The sequence below is a fragment of the Trichechus manatus genome, unplaced genomic scaffold (genome assembly GCF_000243295.1).
Source record: "Trichechus manatus latirostris isolate Lorelei unplaced genomic scaffold, TriManLat1.0 scaffold00003, whole genome shotgun sequence".
NCBI classification, from domain to species: domain Eukaryota; kingdom Metazoa; phylum Chordata; class Mammalia; order Sirenia; family Trichechidae; genus Trichechus; species Trichechus manatus.
In genome coordinates, this window is record NW_004443939.1 from 26,250,385 (window position 1) to 26,273,230 (window position 22,846).

At 41.2% G+C, this 22,846-nt stretch overlaps 1 protein-coding gene across 1 annotated transcript in view; it reads left to right on the top strand.

The window, feature by feature from the left end:
* Positions 1-9,189: 9,189 nt before the first annotated feature.
* AK5 (adenylate kinase 5) overlaps positions 9,190-22,846 on the top strand; it is a 332,857-nt gene continuing 319,200 nt past the window's right edge. Inside the window, exons 1-2 of the mRNA XM_004369075.2 lie at positions 9,190-9,573; positions 15,074-15,260. Coding sequence (XP_004369132.1) covers positions 9,514-9,573; positions 15,074-15,260 — 247 coding nt within the window. The 5' untranslated portion in view covers positions 9,190-9,513. The remainder of the gene's footprint in view (positions 9,574-15,073; positions 15,261-22,846) is intronic.

Here is a 22,846-nt window from a genome sequence, read left to right on the forward strand (position 1 = left end):
TGTACCTATTTTGGATTAGGCATTGTCAAAAGCACTGGGAGTACAAAGATTTCTGGGATATGCTGCCTGCCTGTAAGGAGCTCAGAACCAAGCAGAGAGACTGATCTGTAAACCAAGCATTGCCTACAAACAATACAGTGTCTATAGTAGCAATTTGACTCTACATGCAATAACAAAGTCACAAGCAAGTTCACTTTGAGAACTGCTTAATAAATGATAAAATAGCATGGAGCAGTTAGAAGTGCATGAAATCGAAGGATGAGATGACCTTGAGTTTGACTCCTATACTTCACAACTTATACTATTTAATATATAAACTCTTTATGAAGTATAAAATACATACATAAAGTTGTATACGTCCTATTTATACAGCTGAATGAGTTTTCAGAAAATGAACGTATCTGTGTAATCTGCACCCAGATCAAGGAACAGAACATAGCAGTACTCCCAAAACCTCCCACTGAGCTCTCTGTCGGTCACTCCACTCCCCTAAGAGTAACCCTGCCCTGATGTCTAACGGCATAGATTAGTTTAGCCTGTTTTTGTACTTTATATAAATGGAATGATGCAGTATGCATCTTATGCATCTGAAGCTTGCTCAGTATTATATTTGTGAAATTCATCCATATTGTTATATGTATTTGTAGACTATTGATTCTCATTGCTTATAGTATTTTGTGAAAAAACCACAATTTATTTATGTATACTTGTGTTAATGAACTTCTAAATAGTTCTCAGTTTGGGGCTATTTCAAATAGTGCTTCTATGAAGATTCTAGTATATATCTTTTGGCGAATATACATATGCATATATTCAGTTCTAATAGTTATTTACAAAGTTTTCCAAAGTGATTGTACAAGTTTACACTCCCTCAGCAGCATGCATGAGTTCTGATTCTCCGCAGTCTCACCAACACTTGGTATTTACTGTCTGTTTTTCAATTTAACCATCCTGATAGATGTATAGTAGTATCTCATTGTGGTTTTAATTTGCGTTTTTCTGATGATTAATGAAGTTTATTACCTTTTCACATGTTTATTAGTCTTTTGGATACACTTTTGAGAAGCGTCTGCTCAAGTCTTTTGCCTGTATTTCTATCGTATTGTCTTTTTCTTATTGATTTATAGGAGTTCTTTATATATTTGAGTCTTTTATTACATACAGGAGACCTGGTGGTGCAGTGGTTAAGCGCTTGGCTGCTAACCGAAAAGTTGACATTTTGAATCTAGCAGTTACTTCCAGGGGGAAAGATGTGGCAATCTGCTTCCATAAAGTTTACAGCCTTGGAAACCCTATGGGGCAGTTCTACTCTTTCCTGTAGTGTTGCTGTCAGTTGGAATTGATTCGATGGCACTCAACAATAACAACAGCAATTTTTATCTGTTAAGATGAAATTAAGAATAAAAATATATAATTCCTTATTAGCGAGGGCATAGTAAAATTGAAACTCTCATCCATTCAAACATTGCTATGGCACTATAAACAGATTACATCCTTATGGAAATGTGACAAATGAACCAATAACCACAAAACACATTTTCTATTTTATCCAGTAATCCCACTTTGGGAAATTTATTCTAAGGAGTAATTAAAAATTTGAAAAAAAAAATACAAACATAGGTCTTCATCTCAGATTTGTTTATAACAGCATAATGGTAGAAGCAACCAAAATACCTAGCCATAGAAGAAAGTGGTTAAGTTGATTTTGTCAAAGCCTTTCAGTGAACTATTACAAAGCCATTGAAAAGGAGGTTATGTAGAGCATGGAAATTTTTATCACTACAGTTATTACAATGTTTATGCAAAGCTATGTATCTAGGAGAAAAAGCTGGAAGGGAAAACAGCTAAAATACTAATAGTTTCTTGAGGGTGGAGAAAAAGATTTGAAAGGCACTATTTTAAAAACTTCTGCTAAGTGCTTTTTTTTCACCATACACATGTTACCTTTGTGTGTCCACCATAATAACCCTCCTCCACATATCTACTTCCATCACACTATTGAATTGTAGCATTTATCTGTGTTTAATTATTACATATCCATCTCTCCCTACTACACACTGAAACTCTTGAGACTTACTCTTTGTATTCTTAGCTCCAAACATGGGGCCTGGAATATAGAAGATTATTTCATAAATGTTTGATAAATTAATGCATTGATTAATGCATGAATAGATGGATGGATAGACAGATTTCTCCAAATCTTAGCTATTCTTTGTATATAAATTATTTAACTTAGAAATTTCCCTAGTCTTCTCAAACATCATGAAAGAGTTTTCAGTCTCCTAACTTTAACTTAAAAATTCTTAGTGATCTGTGAGATGCACAATTCAAGCATCCGGCTAAACTACTCAGTCAGGGTAGGGTAAAGAAATAGGGCATAGGGAAACTCAGCTTTGGCTGAAGAATTATGTTACACACCATTATATCAGCTTCTGTTTACTCAAGATTTCACAGACCAGTATGTACATTCCACACTGACAAAAAATAAAAGTCTCAGAAAATTCTTCTTGAATGGAAGTATGCAAACAAGGGGCATATTTATCAAGACAATATATACAAACATGCAAAAAGTCTCAGAGAAAATATGGAAGTTGTCAAGAATTTCATTTTACTTGGATCCACAATGAATGCCCATGGAGGCAGCAGTCAAGAAATCAAATGATGCATTGCATTGAGCAAATCTGTTGAAAAGACCTCTTTAAAGTGTTAAAAAGTAAAGATATCACCTCGAAGACTGAGGTGCACCTGACCCAAGTCATGGGATTTTCAATCTTCTCATATGCATGTGAAAGCTGGACAATGAATAAGGAAGAAGAACTGATTCATTTGAATTATGGAGTTGGTGAAGAATATTAAATAAACCATGGACTTCCAGAAGAACAAACATATGTGTCTTAGAAGAAATACAGCCAGAATGCTCCTTAGAAGCGAGGACGGCGAGACTTCATCTCACGTACTTTGGACTTGTTATCAGGAGGGACTCTTCCCTGGAGAAGGACGTGGTAAAGTAGAGGGTCATGCCTGGTAAAGTAGAGGGTCAGTGAAAAAGACGAAGACCCTCAACGAGATGGATTGACATAGTTTCTTCAACAATGGGCAGAAACATAGCAACAATAGTGAAGATGGAGCAGGACGAGGCAGCATTTAATTCTGTCGTGTATATGGCTGCTATGAGTTGGAACTGACTCGATGGCACCTAACAACAACAACAGCAATGGAAGGGCTCACATAATTAATATTTTTCTGGATAAAAAATATATTTACAAATTGCTCCAGCATATCCAAATGGTTCAGTGGATTGTCAATTAGTGAAGAAAATAGAATAATTAGAAGGCAGATATCGCTTATTGTGTTGAATTAATGAAATTCAACACTCAAAAATTCAATAAATAGGAATGTTGTGTTGCCTTTCTAACCTTTGAACCAAGCAAGAACTTATCAAAGAAAAGGACCTTGAACAATTGGAAAATCCATTGAGATGAACGTGGTGCTATACATGTTTTGTTATTGTTGCTTATGTTTTAAATAATCACACTCCACCTCCCAAATACAAAAATAACATCTGCTAAAAAAAAGGAGGAGGAGGAGAAGAATGAGGTGAAGAAGGAGGAGCAGGAGGAGGAGAAGAAAAAGGAAGAAGAAGAAGAGGAAGAGGAAGAGGAAGAAGAAAGGAATGAAGAATAAAGAAAGGAAGGGAGGGAGAAAAGGTTAATTGAAAGTTTCTTGGAAAACACTGAAGGGTACAAAGAAAGGCCTTTGTAAACTTGAAAGCACTAGACAAATGTAAGGCATCATGATGATGATGTTCTAGAGGGTGAAATGTGCGTGGGATTAAATGGCACAGTATTGCAGCTGGACTGACAGGAGCTTATTATTAGTGAAATTAGGTTCTCTGAGTCTAAGTTATCTATATAATGAGAATAATACATACCTCACAGGGTTGATTTAAGAATTAATTTAAATTAAATAAGATAATACATGTATAAATATGTAATATGCTTCATGTAAAGTGTTTATCACAGTGTCTTACTCATAATAAACTCTCAACAAATTTTTACCTTGGCTAAATCTGTCATTTCATCATTACTGTGGACCAGACCAGAGTCTATGGCTGATCCCATTAGGCTTCCCTCCTGGCGAGGGAACTGAAACATGAGAAATGTTTTGCACCTTATTGCTATAAATTAAACTGGCCCCAGTTAAATTATAGATGGCATAAATAACTGTTAAAAGTGGACGAGGAGGTGAACATGGGCTCCAACTATCCCTGTGGGGCTTGGGGAACATGGTCTTACAATACAGCCCTTTGAGCCTTCTCTACATGGATGGGGCAAATGCTCCCTGCTTGCAGATACTTGAGTAATACAGACTAGGCTTGGTCTTTTGCTGAGATGTAGTCTCTGTGTCAGCAGTGAGCTGTTTCTAGGGATGTCCCAAGCGATATTCCCACCAAGAGCCTCCTCCTCAAGAATGCCTGGTCCTTTGGAAAGTCCTAGTCATCATCTCAGTGGTTATCCCCATTCCCACTTCCTCTACCACTCCCAACAAACAGGTCTGGACCCTTTGTCTCCTTTGCCACCTTGCTTCAAATCAACAGAGTTAACTCTGTTTGATTTTCATGATCTTCTCACTTCTCATCACTATCTGATATTATCTTGATATTACTATGTCTTTTTTTTTGGTATTTGTTGTTTATCTGCCCTGTTTGATGCTGTTTATGTATTTAATTTGCTTATTGTGCATCTGCCCACTTGCCTATAGAGTGTAAGTTTCTTTTCTGCAGGGATCATGTCTGTCTTGTTTATTGGCCTATCTCAGAACTTTGCACACTCTGAAAGTAGGAGCAGAAGAGATGCCATTTAGAGACACCTGACATACAGTAATCATTTTAATTTGTTGGATTCCTCCACTCTTTCCCACAGGAATGCTTCCCTGAGTAAACAAAGGGTAAAGGGCCATGAGCCCTTTATAATTCTTGGAAACTGAAACATGCATTAAGAGTTTCATCCCAGGAAATGCCGAGCCAGCTTTCCCATGACAACTGTGCATTTGGTGTTTCTTGTTTTTTCTTCTGAATCATCAACCGGATTTTTAAACATTTTTTTCCTGTTGCCGTAGAGTCTGTTCCGACCCATGGGGAACAGTTCCATAGGGTTTTCTTGGCTGTAATCTTTATGGAAGCAGATTTCCAGGCCTTTCTTCCATGGTGCCAATGGGTGGGTTTGAGTCTTCAACTTTAGGTTAGTAGTCGAGTGCAAACTATCTGTACCACCTAGGGACCTTTTAAGCATTACACTTCCTTTACATAGCCCTTTCCTACAAGGCCACACTCCTTGCGAAAGTAATTATTAACATCTTGGCTCTTTCACACATGTCTCTCCACTGTGGAACACACCAAAAAACACTGATCGTCAGTGCATAAAGCTAGCTGCTGAAAACTTGCCATATCTCCATTTATTACAGTTTTCAGACTATCTAGAATGTTTAGTGTAATGGAGTCTTCTTTGTCCACTTTCTCTGTACAAGAAAGTTGCCCATCACTTGATCAGCTACACTACAAGTATACTTAGAATCATGCATCTATTCAAAGACCAGGACCAGAAGAGGAGAGATGTGAGCTGTGCTGTGCCAGATTCTTGCTATAAAGGATGACCTTGAAAAATTCTGCAGAGTGGCCTCTTCAGTCCTGGGCAGCTCACCTCAGCTCTGCCTGCTCACAAAGTAAGCCTTCATGCTATGAATCTCAGTTCTTTTCAAGCATTGTTGCTGTAGTGAAGAGGCAATGCTTTCACTTCTGCTGTAGCCTGATCTTAAATAAAGAAATGTTGGAAGCTGGGACTCTAACTGGTATAGCATATTCTGAGGGCAGAAACCAATTTCCATGGAACTGAAATACCGGCCTCATTTAGGGCTACCGAATGACATATGGTTCCACAAGTGTTCAGAAGGCTTCATTTACTTTACTAACGTAAACTGGTTAATTTTCACTTTCCTTCTGTCAGGTAAAACAACTATAATCAAGGCTTGAATAGCAGTTGCTTGTATGACAAGAAACAGAACCAAGAAAAAGGCTGCAAAACAGAACTTGAAATGGACGTTCAGACACTTGCTTTTTGAAGCAGTTGCAGAGTGGGCTCTGTCTCTGGCCAGACCCCAGATGCTGGGCAACTTGTTTCCTCTCACACACACACTTCCATAGTTTCAGGCCTTGCACGTAGCTCGAGACCACATTCTCACAAACATGGACCATCTCACAAACAAGCAATGAAAGGACATCTTAACGGGGGAAACGAGTCACCTTCGGAGCTAGGATGAGGATGGGTACATCTTGACAAAAGTCTGTAACAGGAAAGAGCTCAGTTAGCACTGCCTTAGCTCACCCACCCACAGTCACCCTGGGGTGACCTGATGGCCCACAGCCCACTAACTGCACACTCCTCAGCTCTATGAATGAGGTCTACCCACCCCACCAACCAAGCACTTGCCCTATTTAAATCATCTCTTACCCTACACCAGGAGCCCTGGTGGCACAGTGGTTAAGAGCTTGGCTACTAACCAAAAGGTCGGCAGTTCAAATCCACCAGCCACTCCTTGGAAACTGCTGTGAAGCAGTTCTACTCTGCCCTATAAGGTTGCTATGTGTCAGAATTGACTCAACGGCAACAGGTTTGGTTTGGTGTTTTTTTTTTTTTTTTTGGTTAACCCTCCACCAAGGAGCCTTAGTAGCACAAAGTTTAAGCGCTTGGCTGCTAACTGGAAAGTTGGCAGTTGGAACCCAGCCAGCAGCTTTGTGGAAAAGACCTAGCGATTTGCTCCCTAAAACATTACAGCCTAAGAAGCTCTACGGGGCAGTCCTACTAGGTCACATGGGATCACTATGAGCCCAGATCTCCACAAGGGCACCTAATAATAGCAACAGGCCTCTGCCACCACCACCCACTTCTCTCCTCCACCTTCCATTCCTCTCCATAGAAATAATTAACTAGTCGACTACTTATTAATCCTTCCACTAATGAAGATTTCAGGCTCACTCTAAGGCCTTATGCTGAAATCTTATGGATTTGTGATCCTCACAGGGGTCACAAATACAATGGTCAATGTTCAACCATTTCAGGAGGTAGCATATGATCAGGAACCGATGGTACTGAAGACAGAGGTTCAAGCTACACTGAAGGCGTTAGCAAAAAACAAGGCTCCAGGAATTGATAGAATACCAATTGAGATGTTTCAACAAATGGATGCAGCTCTGGAAGTGCTCACTTGTCTATGCCAAGAAATTTGGAAGACAGCTACCTGGCCAACTGACTGGAAGAGATCCATATTTATGCCTATTCCAAAGGGAGGTGATCCAACCTAATACAGAAATTATTGAACAATATCATTAATATCACACACAAGTAAAATTTTGCTGAAGATCATTCAAAAGCAGCGGCAGCAGTACATCGACGGGGAACTGCCAGAAATTCAAGCCGGATTCAGAAGAGGATATGGAACCAGGGATATCATCGCTGATGTCAGATAGATCCTGGCTGAAAGCAGAGAATACCAGAAAGATGTTTACCTGTGTTTTATTGACTATGCAAAGGCATGCAACTGTGGATCATAACAAATTATGGATAACATTGCAAAGAATGGGAATTCCAGAACACTTAATTGTGTTAGTGAGGAACCTATACATAGATCAAGAGGCAGTCGTTCGAACAGAACAAGAGGATATTGCGTGGTTTAAAGTTAGGAAAGGTGTCCATCAGTATTGTATCCTTTCACCATACCTATTCAATTTGTATGCTGAGCAAATAACCTGAGAAGCTCAACTATGTGAAGAAGAATGGGGCATCAGGATTGGAGGAAAGCTTATTAACAACCTAAGTTATGCTGATGACACAAGGCTTGCCTGCTGAAAGTGAAGAGGACTTGAAGTACTTACTGATGAAAATCAAAGACTAAAGCTTTCGGTATGGATTACACCTCAACATAAAACAAAAATCCTCACAACTGGACCAATAAGAAATATCATAATAAACAGAAAAGATTGAAGTTGTCAAGGATTTCATTTTACTTGGATCCACAATCAATGCCCATGGAAGCAGCAGTCAAGAAATCAAACGATGTATTGCATTGGGCAAATCTGCTGCAAAAGACCTTTTTACAGTGTTGAAAAGCAAAGATGTCAGCTTGAAGACTAAGGTGCCTCTGAGCCAAGCCATGGTGTTTTCAACCACCTCGTATGCATCTGAAAGCCGGACAATTAATATGGAAGACAAAAGAAGAATTGACGCCTTTGAATTATGGGTTGACGAAGAATATTGAATATACCATGCACTGCCAAAAGAACGAACAAATCTGTCTTGGAAGAAGTTCAGCCAGAATGCTCCTTAGAAGCAAGGACGGAGAAACCAAGTCTCACATGCTTTGGACATGTTATCAGGAGGGATCAGACCCTGGAGAACGACATCAAGCTGGGTAAAGTAGAGGGTGAGCGAAAAAGAGAAGCCCCCAAAGAGATGGACTGACACAGTGGCTGCAACAATGGGCTCAAGCATAACAAGGATTGTGAGGATGGCGCAGGACCGGGTAGTATTTCATTCTTTTGTACATAGGGTAGCTATGAGTCGGAACCGACTAAATGGCACCTAACAACAAACAACACGGAAAAAAAATTGAAACCAACTAGCAAAACTTTCCTGAAGGATAGATACCTAAGAACTAGAAATTATTTTGGAGGGCCAGGATTCCACACCAGGAATACCTCTTTCTCCTTACTCCCAGCTCTCTATCATGAAAGATCCTCTAACCTTAGCAGTAAATGATAAATTGTGTGACTATTAGTTTGTTCACGGACGCTCCTTGGGGACGCGAGGGTAACCGTGTGTGCATGTCTGTGTACACACAAGGTCGGAAGAAGCAAACGGTAGGTAGCAGAATCCGAGTAACCCCTAGTGTATTCCCTTGGCCGCTTGGTCTCTGGTGGTTGTGGCCCCGGGGCGGCGCGCGCAGGGAAGCGCCGCGCTCTGGCGGCAGTGCGGCACCGAGAAGGGTGACTGCGAGCCCCCGGCGCGCGCCAGTCCCCACCTCCGCATCCCGCGCCCGCCCGCGCAGCGTGACTGGTTGCCGCCGCACACTCAGCTCCAAGAAGCGCGGAGCGCGCGTCGGTGAGGGGAGACGCGGGCTGGCTGCAGCCTCGCGTCCGCCCCGCTGTCCTCCCTCCTCCCCGCCCTCAGCCCCTCCCCTGGCGCCCGCGCTGCCTGGGAGCCGGGAAAGCCGCGGCCCCGCTGCTTGGAGCTCGCAGCTCGGACCTGCACCCAGGAGGGGGCGGTAGGAGCGCGGGGACCACAGCCCCTGTGGTGAGGCGCCGGGGGCCTTATTTTTCGCACAGACGGAGAAGGCTGAGCGAGACTGCGCGTGAGTGGGAGGGCTGCAAGCGTGCTCAGCGCGGACCCCGCCAGCCCCGACCCAGGTCGCCGCAGACCGGGAGCACCCCACCTCACGCCCCAAAGCACGCGCGGCACAGCTATGAACACCAGCGATGCCAAAGAGTATCTGACCCGGAGGGAAATCCCTCAGCTTTTCGAGGTAGGGGGCTGAGGGCTGGGAGAGGGTCGGGAGACAGTCGGAAGAGTCCAGGGAGGGTGTCTCTGGGATTGGGATGAGGAGCCGCGCCCGGTCTCACCTTCCTCAAGCGGGGCATGGAAGTGAAGGGGCTTGTAGGAGCTCACTCGCCTGCTCACCCGGGGGTGGCCGCCTTTCCCACGGGTTGCTAGGGTCCTTGTCTAATGGCTAGATTCAGAAGCCCGCATCTCGCAGATCAAGTTTCAGTGTTGGAGCCGGGTTCTGGAAGGAGGCTGCCCCTAGCGCACCCCTCGAATGTGGACACACAGGGTAGGCTGCAGACAGCGGCCCGGTGGTGCTCTCTGAGGGCGAGGGCCAGACCAGGTGGGTACGCTGGCACAAGGCAGCGAGCAAAGACTCGAAACTGAGGGGTCGAGAGCCCTGGTCCCTCCACCCGCTGAGGCTCGGGACCCTGGCGGTGAAGAGGAAAGTGTGGACGAAAGCACCCCTCCGCGGGGATAGCATGGAGGAAGGAGATGGAGATGCAAAAAACAAATCCGAACCCCTCAAGTGCAGCGCTATCTCTCGGGTGACAGGCACCTAACGCCGCTCTGCGCTTTCGGTGAATGAACTCCTGAGCACGTTTTTTCCGTTGCCTTAGAAGGGATGGTTCTCCCTCCATGCCTCCCCGACGCGTCTGTCGCCTACCCTCTCCAGCCCACCTAGAGATAGGGGTCGGGGAGGGGCGAGGCAGGCGTAACTCCTGTTGCTCAGCCTTCAGACCGCATCGCAGCATCTTCTGCACTGGGGACCCGAGAATGGGGGAAAGGTGGGAGGACACTGAGAATGTGAGAAAGGAGGCTTAAGGAATGAGCTGAAGAAACCTTGGGTTAGTTCTTAAGCCACAGCTTCCATCGCAGATCGTTTTGCTTCCTTTCCTCCTCTCCATATTTGAATTTTAAAACATTCCTGAATCCTATGTGCTTTTGCTTATGTTAAAAAAAAAAAAAAAAAGGGAAGCGAGCCAAGCTTCAGGGAGAGTCTGAAAGGGAAAATTCACTCACTGCAAACTTAGCCCCACATTTCCGAAAGATGATTGCTTGATGTAGTAAACCAAAGGACATGAGTAGTTCTTTTTCATGTTTTGGGTTTTTTTTTTTTTTTTTTTAAGGAATTTAAAAACACCATTTGGGAAAATAATTTTGCCCCGGTCTTCCCAAACTGTCTTTAAAACGGGTCACCATAATTACCGACCTTCATTTGCCTCACCTGTCTAAGCCACCGTTTTCAGGTCCATCTAATCCAAAATAAACCACCACTGAGCTCACGCCTCGTATGTGAAGCCCAAATCTAGCGAGTGATTACCCATGCATGAAAATAGGTAGTGTTGGGAAAGGACAGGTCTTGGGAGTGTGCAGGATTCTTGTTAAGAGTTTTTCTTTTTTATATATATTTTGAAAATGCAGATATGGAGATGAAGAACTGAAAGTTTTTGTCACAAATATTAACTACTGAGATCATTTCATTCAGCAGGGTCACCTGATTGCAAAGTACTGCTGAAGAGTACATCTCTTTTCTTTATAAATACTGTTTTTCTTCCTTGGTGGAAGAGAACCACACAGAATGTGTGGTGGCTTGTGCATGAAATTCTACACTGTGTATGCAGATAATTGATGGCAGGTGTTTTTGTTCAGGTTTTATGCTTTTTGTTGACTTTTCTGCATATGAATGGTATGTTTTAAAATAGTGCACACCCGGAAAAGAAAGCCGACCGGCTTAGACAAAATTCAGAATATTCAATCCTTGACAATGGGAAGATGAAGGGTGCCTGCTGGTGGCACCCAAAGGCTCTATCCTTTTAGTAAGATGCACCTGTGCTGTGCACAGTGCAACAAAGAATCAACACCTGGCAACTCTCCATGTGATGAGTGTAGACAGCAAAACCAAATGCTTTAGGTTTCCAAACTGGATTTTCTCCCTCAAAACCACAGTATTCTCAGTATACAAAATTTAACAATTAGGTAACTATCAAACCCAAAATATTGGCCCCTCAACTGTGGCATTTAGACTCCATTACAGATCACGTGACTGATTATTAAATCTACAAGTTGTCAAACAACTAAATATATCTAATCGACCTTTTCTGATTTCTTCATGATTTGAGACATCCCATAGGCTAAATAGTATATCTCTAGTAGGTTGAAGTTTGAAACGTGTTTCCATTTTTGGACTAAATGTTAAAAATAAAACAGTTTCCCCTGATTTTGTGGTGAGTTCTCAATTGTAACTAACCTTATGTGCTATCTGTTGATCTTGCACTACTGTACCTTATGGCAGAAATTTGGCAGTTAATTTGAATACTATGGAAAGCCAAATTAGATTATCCAAGTCCTCAAAGGGCTAATTCAAGAGACTGAGTAATAATGTCTGCTGGTTCTCTTCCATCTCTGATAGTGGCTGACTGTTAGAGGAAAGGATTTAAATGAAGGAGTGGAATCCAGTCCTCTCCTTTTTAAAACCAATGCCCTTTGGGAGTCAGTTTTGTTTTGGGAGACCGGAAGTGTATATTTTCCACTCAACAAAAATTCATTGAATATGTTCACTATTTTAGGGTTCCTAGGTGGCCTGAGTGGTTTGTACTCAACTACTAACTTACATGTTGGCTGTTTGAATCCACCCAGCGGTACTGTGGAAGAAAGGCTTGGAGATCTGCTTCCATTAAGATTTTAGCCAAGAAAACCCTATGGAGTACAGTTCTACTCTGTAACACGTGGGGTTACCATGAGTCAGAATCGACTCAGTGACAATGGATTTGGTTTTTTGGTTGTTCACTATTTTAGGCAATGTTGTTGTTGTGTGCGGTTGAGTCAATTCCAACTCATAGCAACCCTATATGACAGAGTAGAACTGCCCCATAGGGTTTCCAAAGCTGTAATTTTTACAGGAGCAGACTGCCACATCTTTCTCCCACAGAGTGCCTGGTGGGTTAGAATTGCCAACCTTTTGGATAGCAGTCGGTTTAACCACCGTGCACTGGGGCACCGTAGATTATGTCAGCTTGTTAAGGATTGAATTGTGTTCCCCAAAAATATGTGTTGTAAATCCTAATCTCTATGCCTGTGGTTATTGTCCCACTTGGGAATGGGTCATCTTTGTTATGTTAATGAGGCAGGATTAGTGTAAGGTGTGTTTTGAGTCAAACTCTTACAAGATATAAAAATAGCAGATTAGGACAAGCAGAGATGGGAGAGGACAGATGCCATGCCACATGGAGATCACCATGGAACCAAGAAATAAAGACCTTCCTCCATAGCCGTACTTCTAGCCTCCGAAACTGTAAGAGAATAAATCTCTGTTATAGCCATCCACTTATGGTATTTCTTTTGTAGCAGCACTTGAGCTAAGACAATGGGGCACAGAGAATTTGGCATTTTCTTTTATCCCATATCATATTCTGACAAGATGTAGAGGGAGGAATATATGTGTTTGGAGATCAGAAACATCTGAACTAGAATCCTGAACCCATCAGTTTTTAGCTGGTTAACGTTGAGCACGTCACTAACATTTTTGAGCGATGATTTCCGGATCTGTAAAACGGGGGTAATAATGCCACAAAGTACTGAAAGTGGATTAGAGAAGATGAAGCATATAAAGTGCTTTAGTAGAGGTCCTGACACAAAGGAAGCACTGCCTCAATATTAGTTATTTCAGTATAGAAGGAATGAGAAGAGTTAAACTGCAGTGTGTGTGCATGTGTGTGCATGTGTGTGTGCGTCTGTGTCTGTGTGTAGCCCAGGATTTGACAAAGAAACTAGATGCAGATGCTCAGGTTAGTTTCTCCCACTCCCTCTGCAATTCATCTCATCTGACAGAGTCGCACGCTCTAACTCACACTATTTATGATTTCAGAAAACAGATACACCTAGTAAGAATTGCCTACGAAGTCTGAGCAAATCACACAAGAATAATTGGAAAATAAAATACTGTATTTAAGAAAGATATTAGCCTTTTAAAGAGTGTGTTTTGTGCATTAATAATGTATATTGGAGATACTCATTCTCTGTTTTCTTCCATGAAGTACTCTAAAGTATTTTACATACCTGTCTAGTTCCCAGGAGTAAGCATTTCCAAACTTGTGACATTTTTAGAAATGAATACGTGTGACACATTGAACACCAGGAACAGAAAAAGTAATAGCAAGATCATGCTTTTTGTTTTTGTTTTTGTTTTTGCTATTTAATCTTAAGGGATATTGTGGTGACTTAGTGCATATCAATTATCAATTTTTTTTTCTTCTAATCAGGAAACAGTTCAGTATATACCTACCATGTGCCAGAGAAAGTTTCAGGTGCTGGAGATAGAAAGATAAATAAGACCCACTCTGTGTTATTGAAGAGTTTATAGTTTAAAGAGGAAACTGACACAGAAGCAGATGGTTTCAGTATAAATGACAAGTATATAGTTTATGCTGAGCACCATGGGAACAGAAAAGAGAGAGCCAGCCTGGAGGCTCAGGGGAAACTTTCTGATGATGATAATAAGAATACTAGTAGTAATAACCACAACCCCCACCAACATTTACTGGGCATTTACTATGTGCCAGGCACTATTGCAGTGAAACCTATGAGAGCTGGAACTCGCCAGAACTGCCTTGTTTTTATGGATCTCAGAAGTTTTCTGCCTTTGACAGGGTGCAGTCTTACCACTTTTCTGTTGCTCTCTATCGGTAGAAGATATATGAGTTTTTCTCCTCTGACAGATTTCCACCTTATATAGGTTTTGACTTTTGCAGGTTTCACTATATAAGCACTGTACAAACATTAACATATTTAATCCCCAAAAAACCCTGTGAGATAGTTATTATTATCCCCATTTTACAGATGAAGAAACTGGGGCTTGGGTACTTTAGGAATGAGTTGTTGTTGTTAGGTACTGTCGAGTTGCTTCCAACTCATAGCAACCCTAAGAACAACAGAATGAAACACTGCCTGGTCCTGCGCCATCCTCACAATCGTTGTTATGCTTGAGCCCATTGTTGTAGCCACTGTGTCAATCCATCTCATTGGGGGTCTTCCTCTTTTTCACTGACCCTCTACTTTAACGAGCATGATGTCCTTCTCCAGGGACTGATCTCTCCTGACAACATGTCCAAAGTATGTAAGACGTAGTCTCATCATCCTTGGTTCTAAGGAGCATTCTGGTTGTACTTCTTCCAAGACATAGGAATGAGTAGGAGTGAGATAAATAATGACTGGGGGCATTTTCACAAGCTGCCCTTTATTTAACTTTGATATGTGCATTTTAAATTATATAATTGCCTACATTGCTTAAAAGGCCCCAAGCTGAAAACTAATTGATCAAGAATTTGAGGGGATATTTTACTTATTCAGTTTCAACTCTGATTGTTTATTAAAATACAAATGAAAAGAACACAAACAACCCAAATTCAAAGACAGGACATAACACTTTTAACCAAAGTGGTTTTAAAAGGTATTTTACTTGGGCATATTTTGTTGTGTTTCAGAGCCTTTTGAATGGACTGATGTGTTCTAAGCCCGAAGACCCAGTAGAGTACTTGGAAAGTTGTTTACAGAAAGTCAAGGAACTAGGCGGCTGTGACAAGGTGAAATGGGATACATTTGTCAGCCAGGAAAAGAAGACCTTACCTCCACTCAATGGAGGACAGTCAAGGAGATCCTTTCTAAGAAATGGTAATGTACATGTAAAATAATAGACAGTTTTAGAGTTATAGCAGTTCTCTGTAAAATATACCATAGGGATATATTATGATTTAATTCATTGGGTTTCCAAATACATAGATAGATATATGCCCCTGGAGCATAATTTATCTGTCTTTGCTACTAATTCTAATAACCTCCATGATAAGACAAGCAAAATTACATACCCTTGTCCAGCAATTCACCAAAGACGTAATGAAATTTTATGTTAGTGACTTTATTATTTTGCAAAATGAACTAGCAAACTGTAAATTTTTCTTAAAATAGCAAATAAGACCTTTCTAGATAAATGAATAGGATACAGATAAAATTGGTAGTTATTACATAATAATTCAAACATTTTCATTAGTTGGAAAGAGATTTGCCTTATTAACATGTTTCCAAATTCAAAGTTCATAGTAATGCACCTGTATGAATGCACGTAAAGTTCATACTAGCTAATTCAGCAAGCATTTATTAAGCAGTTACTGAATGCAGTATATTAGGTTAGGCACTGGGTGCTACAGAAAAATGAGAAGACAAATTTGTTTAACTTCTAGGAGTTTGGAACAAATAACTGGAGTCTGTTGGGTTGGATTCATTGTTTTCAGATCTCTGGAATATGTGCTTATCAAAATTAGTGGTTCAACATGAGCTAACCAGCCTTTCAAGCTCTGGATGAAGTTGTGAAATATGATAGTATGTGCAAAATGGAAACAAGTCCAGTCGAGAGTTAATTAATTCTTTCCTAGTGACCAAGATCATATTTTCAAAACCATCCTCAAAAATTGTACCATGAAAAGTCTCAGCTATATTCATAGAGTTTGAAGTGAAGACAGTTCTATTTACAATAAGTGTAAGGAGGAAACAAATCTTAGTTTCAATTTTATCTTATTTAGTCATGACCCACTTAGATTTTATTTGAATGCAGTATGGGAAAAAGTTATAATGTGTTAATTTAAAAAAAATACAAACAGAAGAGAGAAAGCAGAAATATTTCCCCAAACATCTCCAAAGAGAATGGTCCTTCCCTGTTCATATAGGAGCCCATATTATGTGATCTGGGTTTTGGTGCTCAAATGTTTTGCCGGAACCAAATTCCCAAATGCTGCTGAGAAGCCACTCAGATATTTGAAGTTTCCTTTTAAGACTAATTCCAGAAATTTTCAAGTGTTCTAACAGAATGAAACAAAGAGAAGCAATTAGAAAATACTCATTGTGACCATGAGGTAATAAGATTAGCTTTTCAAGTCTTAGAGAACAGTTGATCTCATTACCATGCAGGGTCTCTCACTTCAATCCATCTTATGTAGATTAGACGTAAAACATCATCACTTGATACAAAAGAAGTCAAGTCATTATCTTCTGTGGTAAGTCCTAAGGTTAAGGTTATGTCTTCATATGCTTACAAAATTGAATTTGCACCAAACATTTTGATTTGACCCCCTAGAACTGTTCCAGTACTAAAGAGATTTTTACTATTCCCATACAGTCTACTCATAGACCTAGTTTTTGTCTAATATCAGATTAGAATCCCAAACTGAAATTCTCACTCTTGGGAAACAGTTCAGTATACACAGAGTAGCAAGTGAGCAGAATTGGAGTTTGGGGCTTCAATCCAAACTTTGTAGACACAGCTTAGATCTGGCACCTCTCAGGGCTTGCAGGTACCCTCTTGATTCACGGGAGTGCCCTTTAGTCAGTTATCGCTGCAGCACAACACTTAGTAAATTACTGTTTCAGTGAGCAAAATGTTATTCTAGTTGGCTTGGAGAGTTCATACACCTTCCCAAAATGGCTGACTTACTTCCCAGGGTGTTGTCACACTGTTAGAATCTAGCTCATTGTTAAATACATGCCCCATACCCTTGTTAGATCAAGTAAGATAAATATGGAAAACTGCTTTCTGAGCATTAAAACACTCATAAACCTCAGGTATTACTGTAGTCTAATATATTTTCACACTTTTGAAGTTAAATCTAAGAAGTTATGACATTCAGTTAGTTGAAAAGCTGCTCTCAGACTGGGTATCAAGATGACTGTTGAGCAACAAAATGAAACCTTGATGCTTCTATTTTATAGTGTTCCTTGACTTGATTATACGTGGGAGCCAGATAGACCAAGTGTATAATAAAAACTGGCAGGAATTATGGCCAAACTAGAGAGCAAAACTAGAGAACACATTCATCCATCTAAAGAGAGTCAAGGTCAGATTTTTGAAAAATGCCAAACCAAACAAAACATATCTGTGAAGCTGTACTGGGCCCACAGATGACTCGTTTGGAACTCCTGATGGAGCAGCATAAGCTAGAATAAGAATGAAAAATGTAGGTTTAGTTTTCAATAGAATTGAAATTGCTTTTATAATTTTAGGATCTCCATGCCTCCTAATACTTTACTGGAGGTCCCATTCAGAGATCTTTTAATTAATCATCAAATAAAACCTTTCCTTGTCCCATGGTGATAAGACTGTTGTATCATACTGCCCTATATCTGGAACATATGCTAAAAGATGGAAAGTGGTTTTGTAAACTAACTTTCCCTGTAGTAATAAAATTTTATTTTAGGAAGTGCTTTACCCATTTGTGTTTTGTAGCTTTTAGCTATGATTTGTGGAATAGGTAATTGAATTTAACCAAATTACTAACTGACTAGTAACTTAAAGCATTATGATTATTTCTAGAAATAGGGGTTCATACAATTTTTTCTCTGAAATATTGACATAGCTATGCTAATGTATAAGTTACCCTGAAAAATTATTCTGTGAAATAAAACTCCAGGCTAGATTACATCAATCACCCCTGTAAATATAGTTAGTTCCATAATATATGGTATTTTCTATAGCACCCATTGTGCTTATAATTACATTTTAATGCCTGACTTCACTGGTAGTCTATAAGTTCCATGAGGGTAGGCTCCAGGTCTGTTCTTTTTGGTCACTGCATCCTTAGTCCTAGAAGAGTGTTTAGTACATGGTAGTATTCAATAAATGCTTATTTTATTACCCAGCTGACTTCAACTGACTTCATGAAAATAGGAAGTGGAAGGGAGTGCTGGGTTTTTTGTTTTTTTGCTTTTTTTAAATTGTGCTTTAGGTGAAAGTTTATGGTCAAGTTAATTTCTCATACAAAAATTTATACACATATTGTTATGTGACACTAGTTGCAATCCCTATGTGACAGCACACTCCCCCTTAGCCTGGAGTTCAGGGAAGGTTTCCTGGAGGAAGTGGCATGTATGGTAAAATATGAAGACAGAAAGCTAAGTAGATATTAACCAGAGAAGGATGAAGGAGATTGAGAGGGAAAAGGGAACACACATTTCTGAGGTACAAGAAGAGGCTGTGATGTAGTCAGGAATGAGAGAAGCCCAGTATTTCTGGAGCAGAAAAGAGAGGACAGAGAGGTAATTGTAATAAATGCAATATGTCCCTTATTCTTTTAGACTTGAAACTTAGAACTGTTTTTGAATTGTCACTTCCCTTCATTTCTCACATCCCCACCCTTACCATGTCTTCAACATCCAGCCCTTCATTTCCATCTAGCCTAATATCGCTCTAACTTAAGCCCTTCATTTTTCACCTGTAGATTACCTTCATAACCTCCTAGCTATTCTTTCTACATCTAGTCTCTCTCTGCTCAAATCCATTCTAACTGCCACTAGATGAATTTTCTTAAAATGTTTATTTTATCATGTCATTTCTATACCCCCCAAAACTCCTATGGCTTTCCACCCTGGTGTTCAAGTCCTTCCACATTGTGACTAAATGATACCTACCTATCCTATCTCCTGGTTCTTCTCCACAAAAAACTATCTATTTCACAAGGCTGTTCTCTTTGATATTACTTCAAAAAATATTTATTGAGCATCAATTATGTACTCAGCACAGTTTTAGAACCTGGAATACAGGGTTCCAGATCATAGGTAAGAACCCAACTCTCATGGAACTTAAATTCTAATGGGAGAAGACAAATAATAGATGAATGAATGAACAAATGAGAAAACTCACAGATGGTGAAGTGGTAGGTGATATGTAGAGCATCAGAGTGACATCCTAGAGATTAACTGGGTGGCAACACTAGATTAAAAAATCAGGAAAATCCTCTTAGTGGAGGTGACATTTAAGATGAGGTATGAATGACAAGAAGCAGCCAACCATGGGACCATCAGCAGAAGAACATCTCAGGCAATGGATTGTGGGGACAAGTGTGGAAACAGGCTGACCGGTAAAGAGTATTACAGTAGTCTGAGAAAAAGGCGTTGGTGGTTTGGGGAAGATTTGTGGTAGTGGAGACAGAGAAAAGCATATGCATTTGGGCTATGTTTTGGGGGAGCATCTATGGGAATAGACGTGAAAGGTGAGAGAAGAAGAGTAATAAGAAAATGCCTAGATATTTGCCTTGCCTTGGTGTCTTAGTCATCTAGTGCTGCTCCAACAGAAGTACCAGGAGTGGATGGTTTTAACAAAGAGAAATTTATTCTCTCACAGTCCAGTAGGCTACAAGTCCAAATTCAGGGCATCAGATCCAGGAGAAGGCTTTTTCTCTCTCTTGGCTCTGGAAAAGGTCCTTGTGATGCATCAGTCTTCCCTTGGTCTGGGAGCATCTCATTGCAGGAACCTCAGGTCCAAAGGATGCGCTCTGCTCCCGGCACTGCTTTCTTGATGGTATGAGGTTCCCATGTGTCTCTGCTCGCCTCTCTCCTTTATATCTCGAAAGAGATTGGATTGACACCATCCAATCCTATAAACTTCATCAGCATAACCTCATCACAGTGATAGAATTTACAACACATAAGGAGATCACATATAACCTCATCATAGTGATAGAGTCCACAACACACAAGGAAGTCACACCAGATCACACAATCACACAATACCGGGAATCATGACCCAGCCAAGCCGCTACACACATTTTTTGGGGGACACAATTCAATCCATGACACTCCACCCCCTGGCTCCCAAAAATCACATCCTTGCAACATGCAAAACATATTCATCTCATCATATCACAGCAAAAGTCTTAACTCCAAGTCCAAAATCCAAAAATTCCTCTTCATCTGTGAAATCTAGAATACAAGTTATCCGCTTCCAAAGGTACAACAGCAGAACAGGCACAAGCTAGACATTTCCATTACAAATGGGAGAAATTGCAGGGAAAGAAGGAATAACAGGCACCAAGCAGGTTAGCAGAACACATTACATTAACCCTCAAGGCTTGAAAACAATCCTCTGTTCTCTGAGACAATTTACACAATAGCCCTGCCCTCCTCTAGGCATTGGCCACCGTCTCTGGATTCTGAGTGGAGGCCCCTCGGCCCTGGGCTTCAGCTCCACCTTCCAGGCCCACTGGGACGGCAACTCTACTCCCTCAGCTTTAGGTGCACCATTCTCCCAGTGCATCGGAGTGACAACTCCACCCTTAGGAACACTAGGGGCCATGGCTCCACCCTTTGAAACCCAGAGGTCTTGGCCATACTTTCTGAGGCTGAGGCAGCTTGGCTTCTTGTGTTCCTTGTCTCTTGAGCTTCTGCTTCCTGTGGCCTCTTGGCCCTCAGGCCTCATGCCCGCATCTGCCCTGCTGGGGCAAGTGTTCCAAAACTTGGTAGCTCCACCAATAAGTGCCCAGAGGCACCCTACTCTGCCAGGAAGCCTCCAGCGCACAGGCAGTCAGCTCTCTTGCTCTGTGGGTCGGCTCCAGCGCTGTCTGGCGCTGGTCTCCTGGTTCTGCTTCTGCCGGTTCTCTTCCACTTCTGCTTCTCTGCTGCTGCAGGTTCTCTGCTGCTGCCGCTCCTCTATCCATTCACAGTTTCAAAACTGCTTCCACATTCTAGGCATCTGCCAGAGCAGCACCCCACCCTCAGCACCAAACCCTGCCCTAGTCATCCAGTGCCACTCCAACAAAAACACCACAAGTGCATGGGTTCACAAAGAGAAGTCTATTCTCTCACAGTCCAGTAGGCTTGGGTAAAGTGATTAAATTTTAAGGCAACGCTGGGTACTATTATCAGTGCCTTTTCTTGACGTAGCCCTTGCCATTATTTTCTAAAGAATATCCATGGTTATCTACAGACTACTCCACTCCTTTCATGGAACTAAATTGAGGCCAGTGGGTCAGTAGTCAATGGCCTCATTTCTTGTACCAAGAAAGAATGGAAAGTCCTACCTGATCCAGCATCCAGGGGAGGAGATGCCAGCATTAGGCCATGCTAAGATACAATAGTCCCCTTAGCCAAATCCCTCATGGAAGGCCAGATGGCCTCCTCTCTCCTTTGTGCTGGGGCCTTCTGGGTACTTAGGGCTTCTCTGTGTTTCCTGGCATAATGACACAATGGGGTGAGGAAGGAGGGAGCCATGAACTTGACAGCTGATTGAGACCATCTGCCTGATTTGGATTTGTCAGCTCAGTCCTCTGCTCCTTTTGAACATGCCACTTTGTATTTATGACTTAGAGTCTTTTGCTGTTCCCACCAACTGGCATATACTTCCAACATTTCTTCAACTGTACTTGTCTTTCATCAGGTCCTGCCTCTTCTACAGGTACTTTCCTACCACTCCAGCCCAAATGGATCTACCCATTCATTGAACTCCTGTAGTGTTTACCATGAGAGGTATCCATATTAGCACTCAGTTATATACAGTCCTGCCTGGTGTGCATACAGCATCAGACATAAGCATGTAAATTCCAATTTGTAAGCTGTGAGGGGACAAGACTACATCTTATTTTTCCATCAAATCACCCTCAACACACTAACATGTCTGGCAATAAATGGCAAATATTTGTTGCCATCGTAGATATAAAATAAATCTTCATATTTGTGTGTTTTAATTAAAGAGGTTAAAGAGAATGAATATTGGGAAAGTAAAATTCAGTGATACTGAAAAATATTCTAAATGTAGAAACTCTCTGCTACTCTTCTAACTGGCTTTTGAGTTGTTAGGTACTGTCAAGTCCGTTTCAGGTCATAGCAACCCTATGTACAGCAGAACAAAACACTGCCCAGTCCTGCACCATCCTCACAATCATTGCTATACTTGAGCCCCTTGTTGCAGCCACTGTGTCAATCCATTTCATTGAGGATCTCCCTCTTTTTCACGGACCTTCTACTTTACCAAGCATAATGTCCTCCTACAGGGACCGGTCCCTCCTGATAACATGTCCAAAGTACATGAGACCAAGTCTTGCCATCCTTGCTTCTAAGGAGCATACTGGCTGTACTTCTTCCAAGACAGATTTGTTTGTTCTTCTGGCAGTCCATGGTATAATCAGTATTCTTCACCAATACCGTAATTCAAAGGCATCAATTCTTCTTCGGTCTTCCTTACTCATTGTCCAGTTTTTGCATGCATATGAGGCGACTGAAAGTGTCACGGCTTGGGTCAGGCACACCTTACTCCTCAAAGTGACATCTTTGCTTTTGAACGCTTTAAAGAAATCTTTTGCAGCAGATTTGCCCACTGCAATATGTCATTTGATTTTTTAACTGCTGCTTCCATGGGCATTGATTGTGGATTCAAGTAAAATGAAATCCTTGACAATTTCAATATTTCTCCGTTTATCATGAGAGTACCTTAATTTATA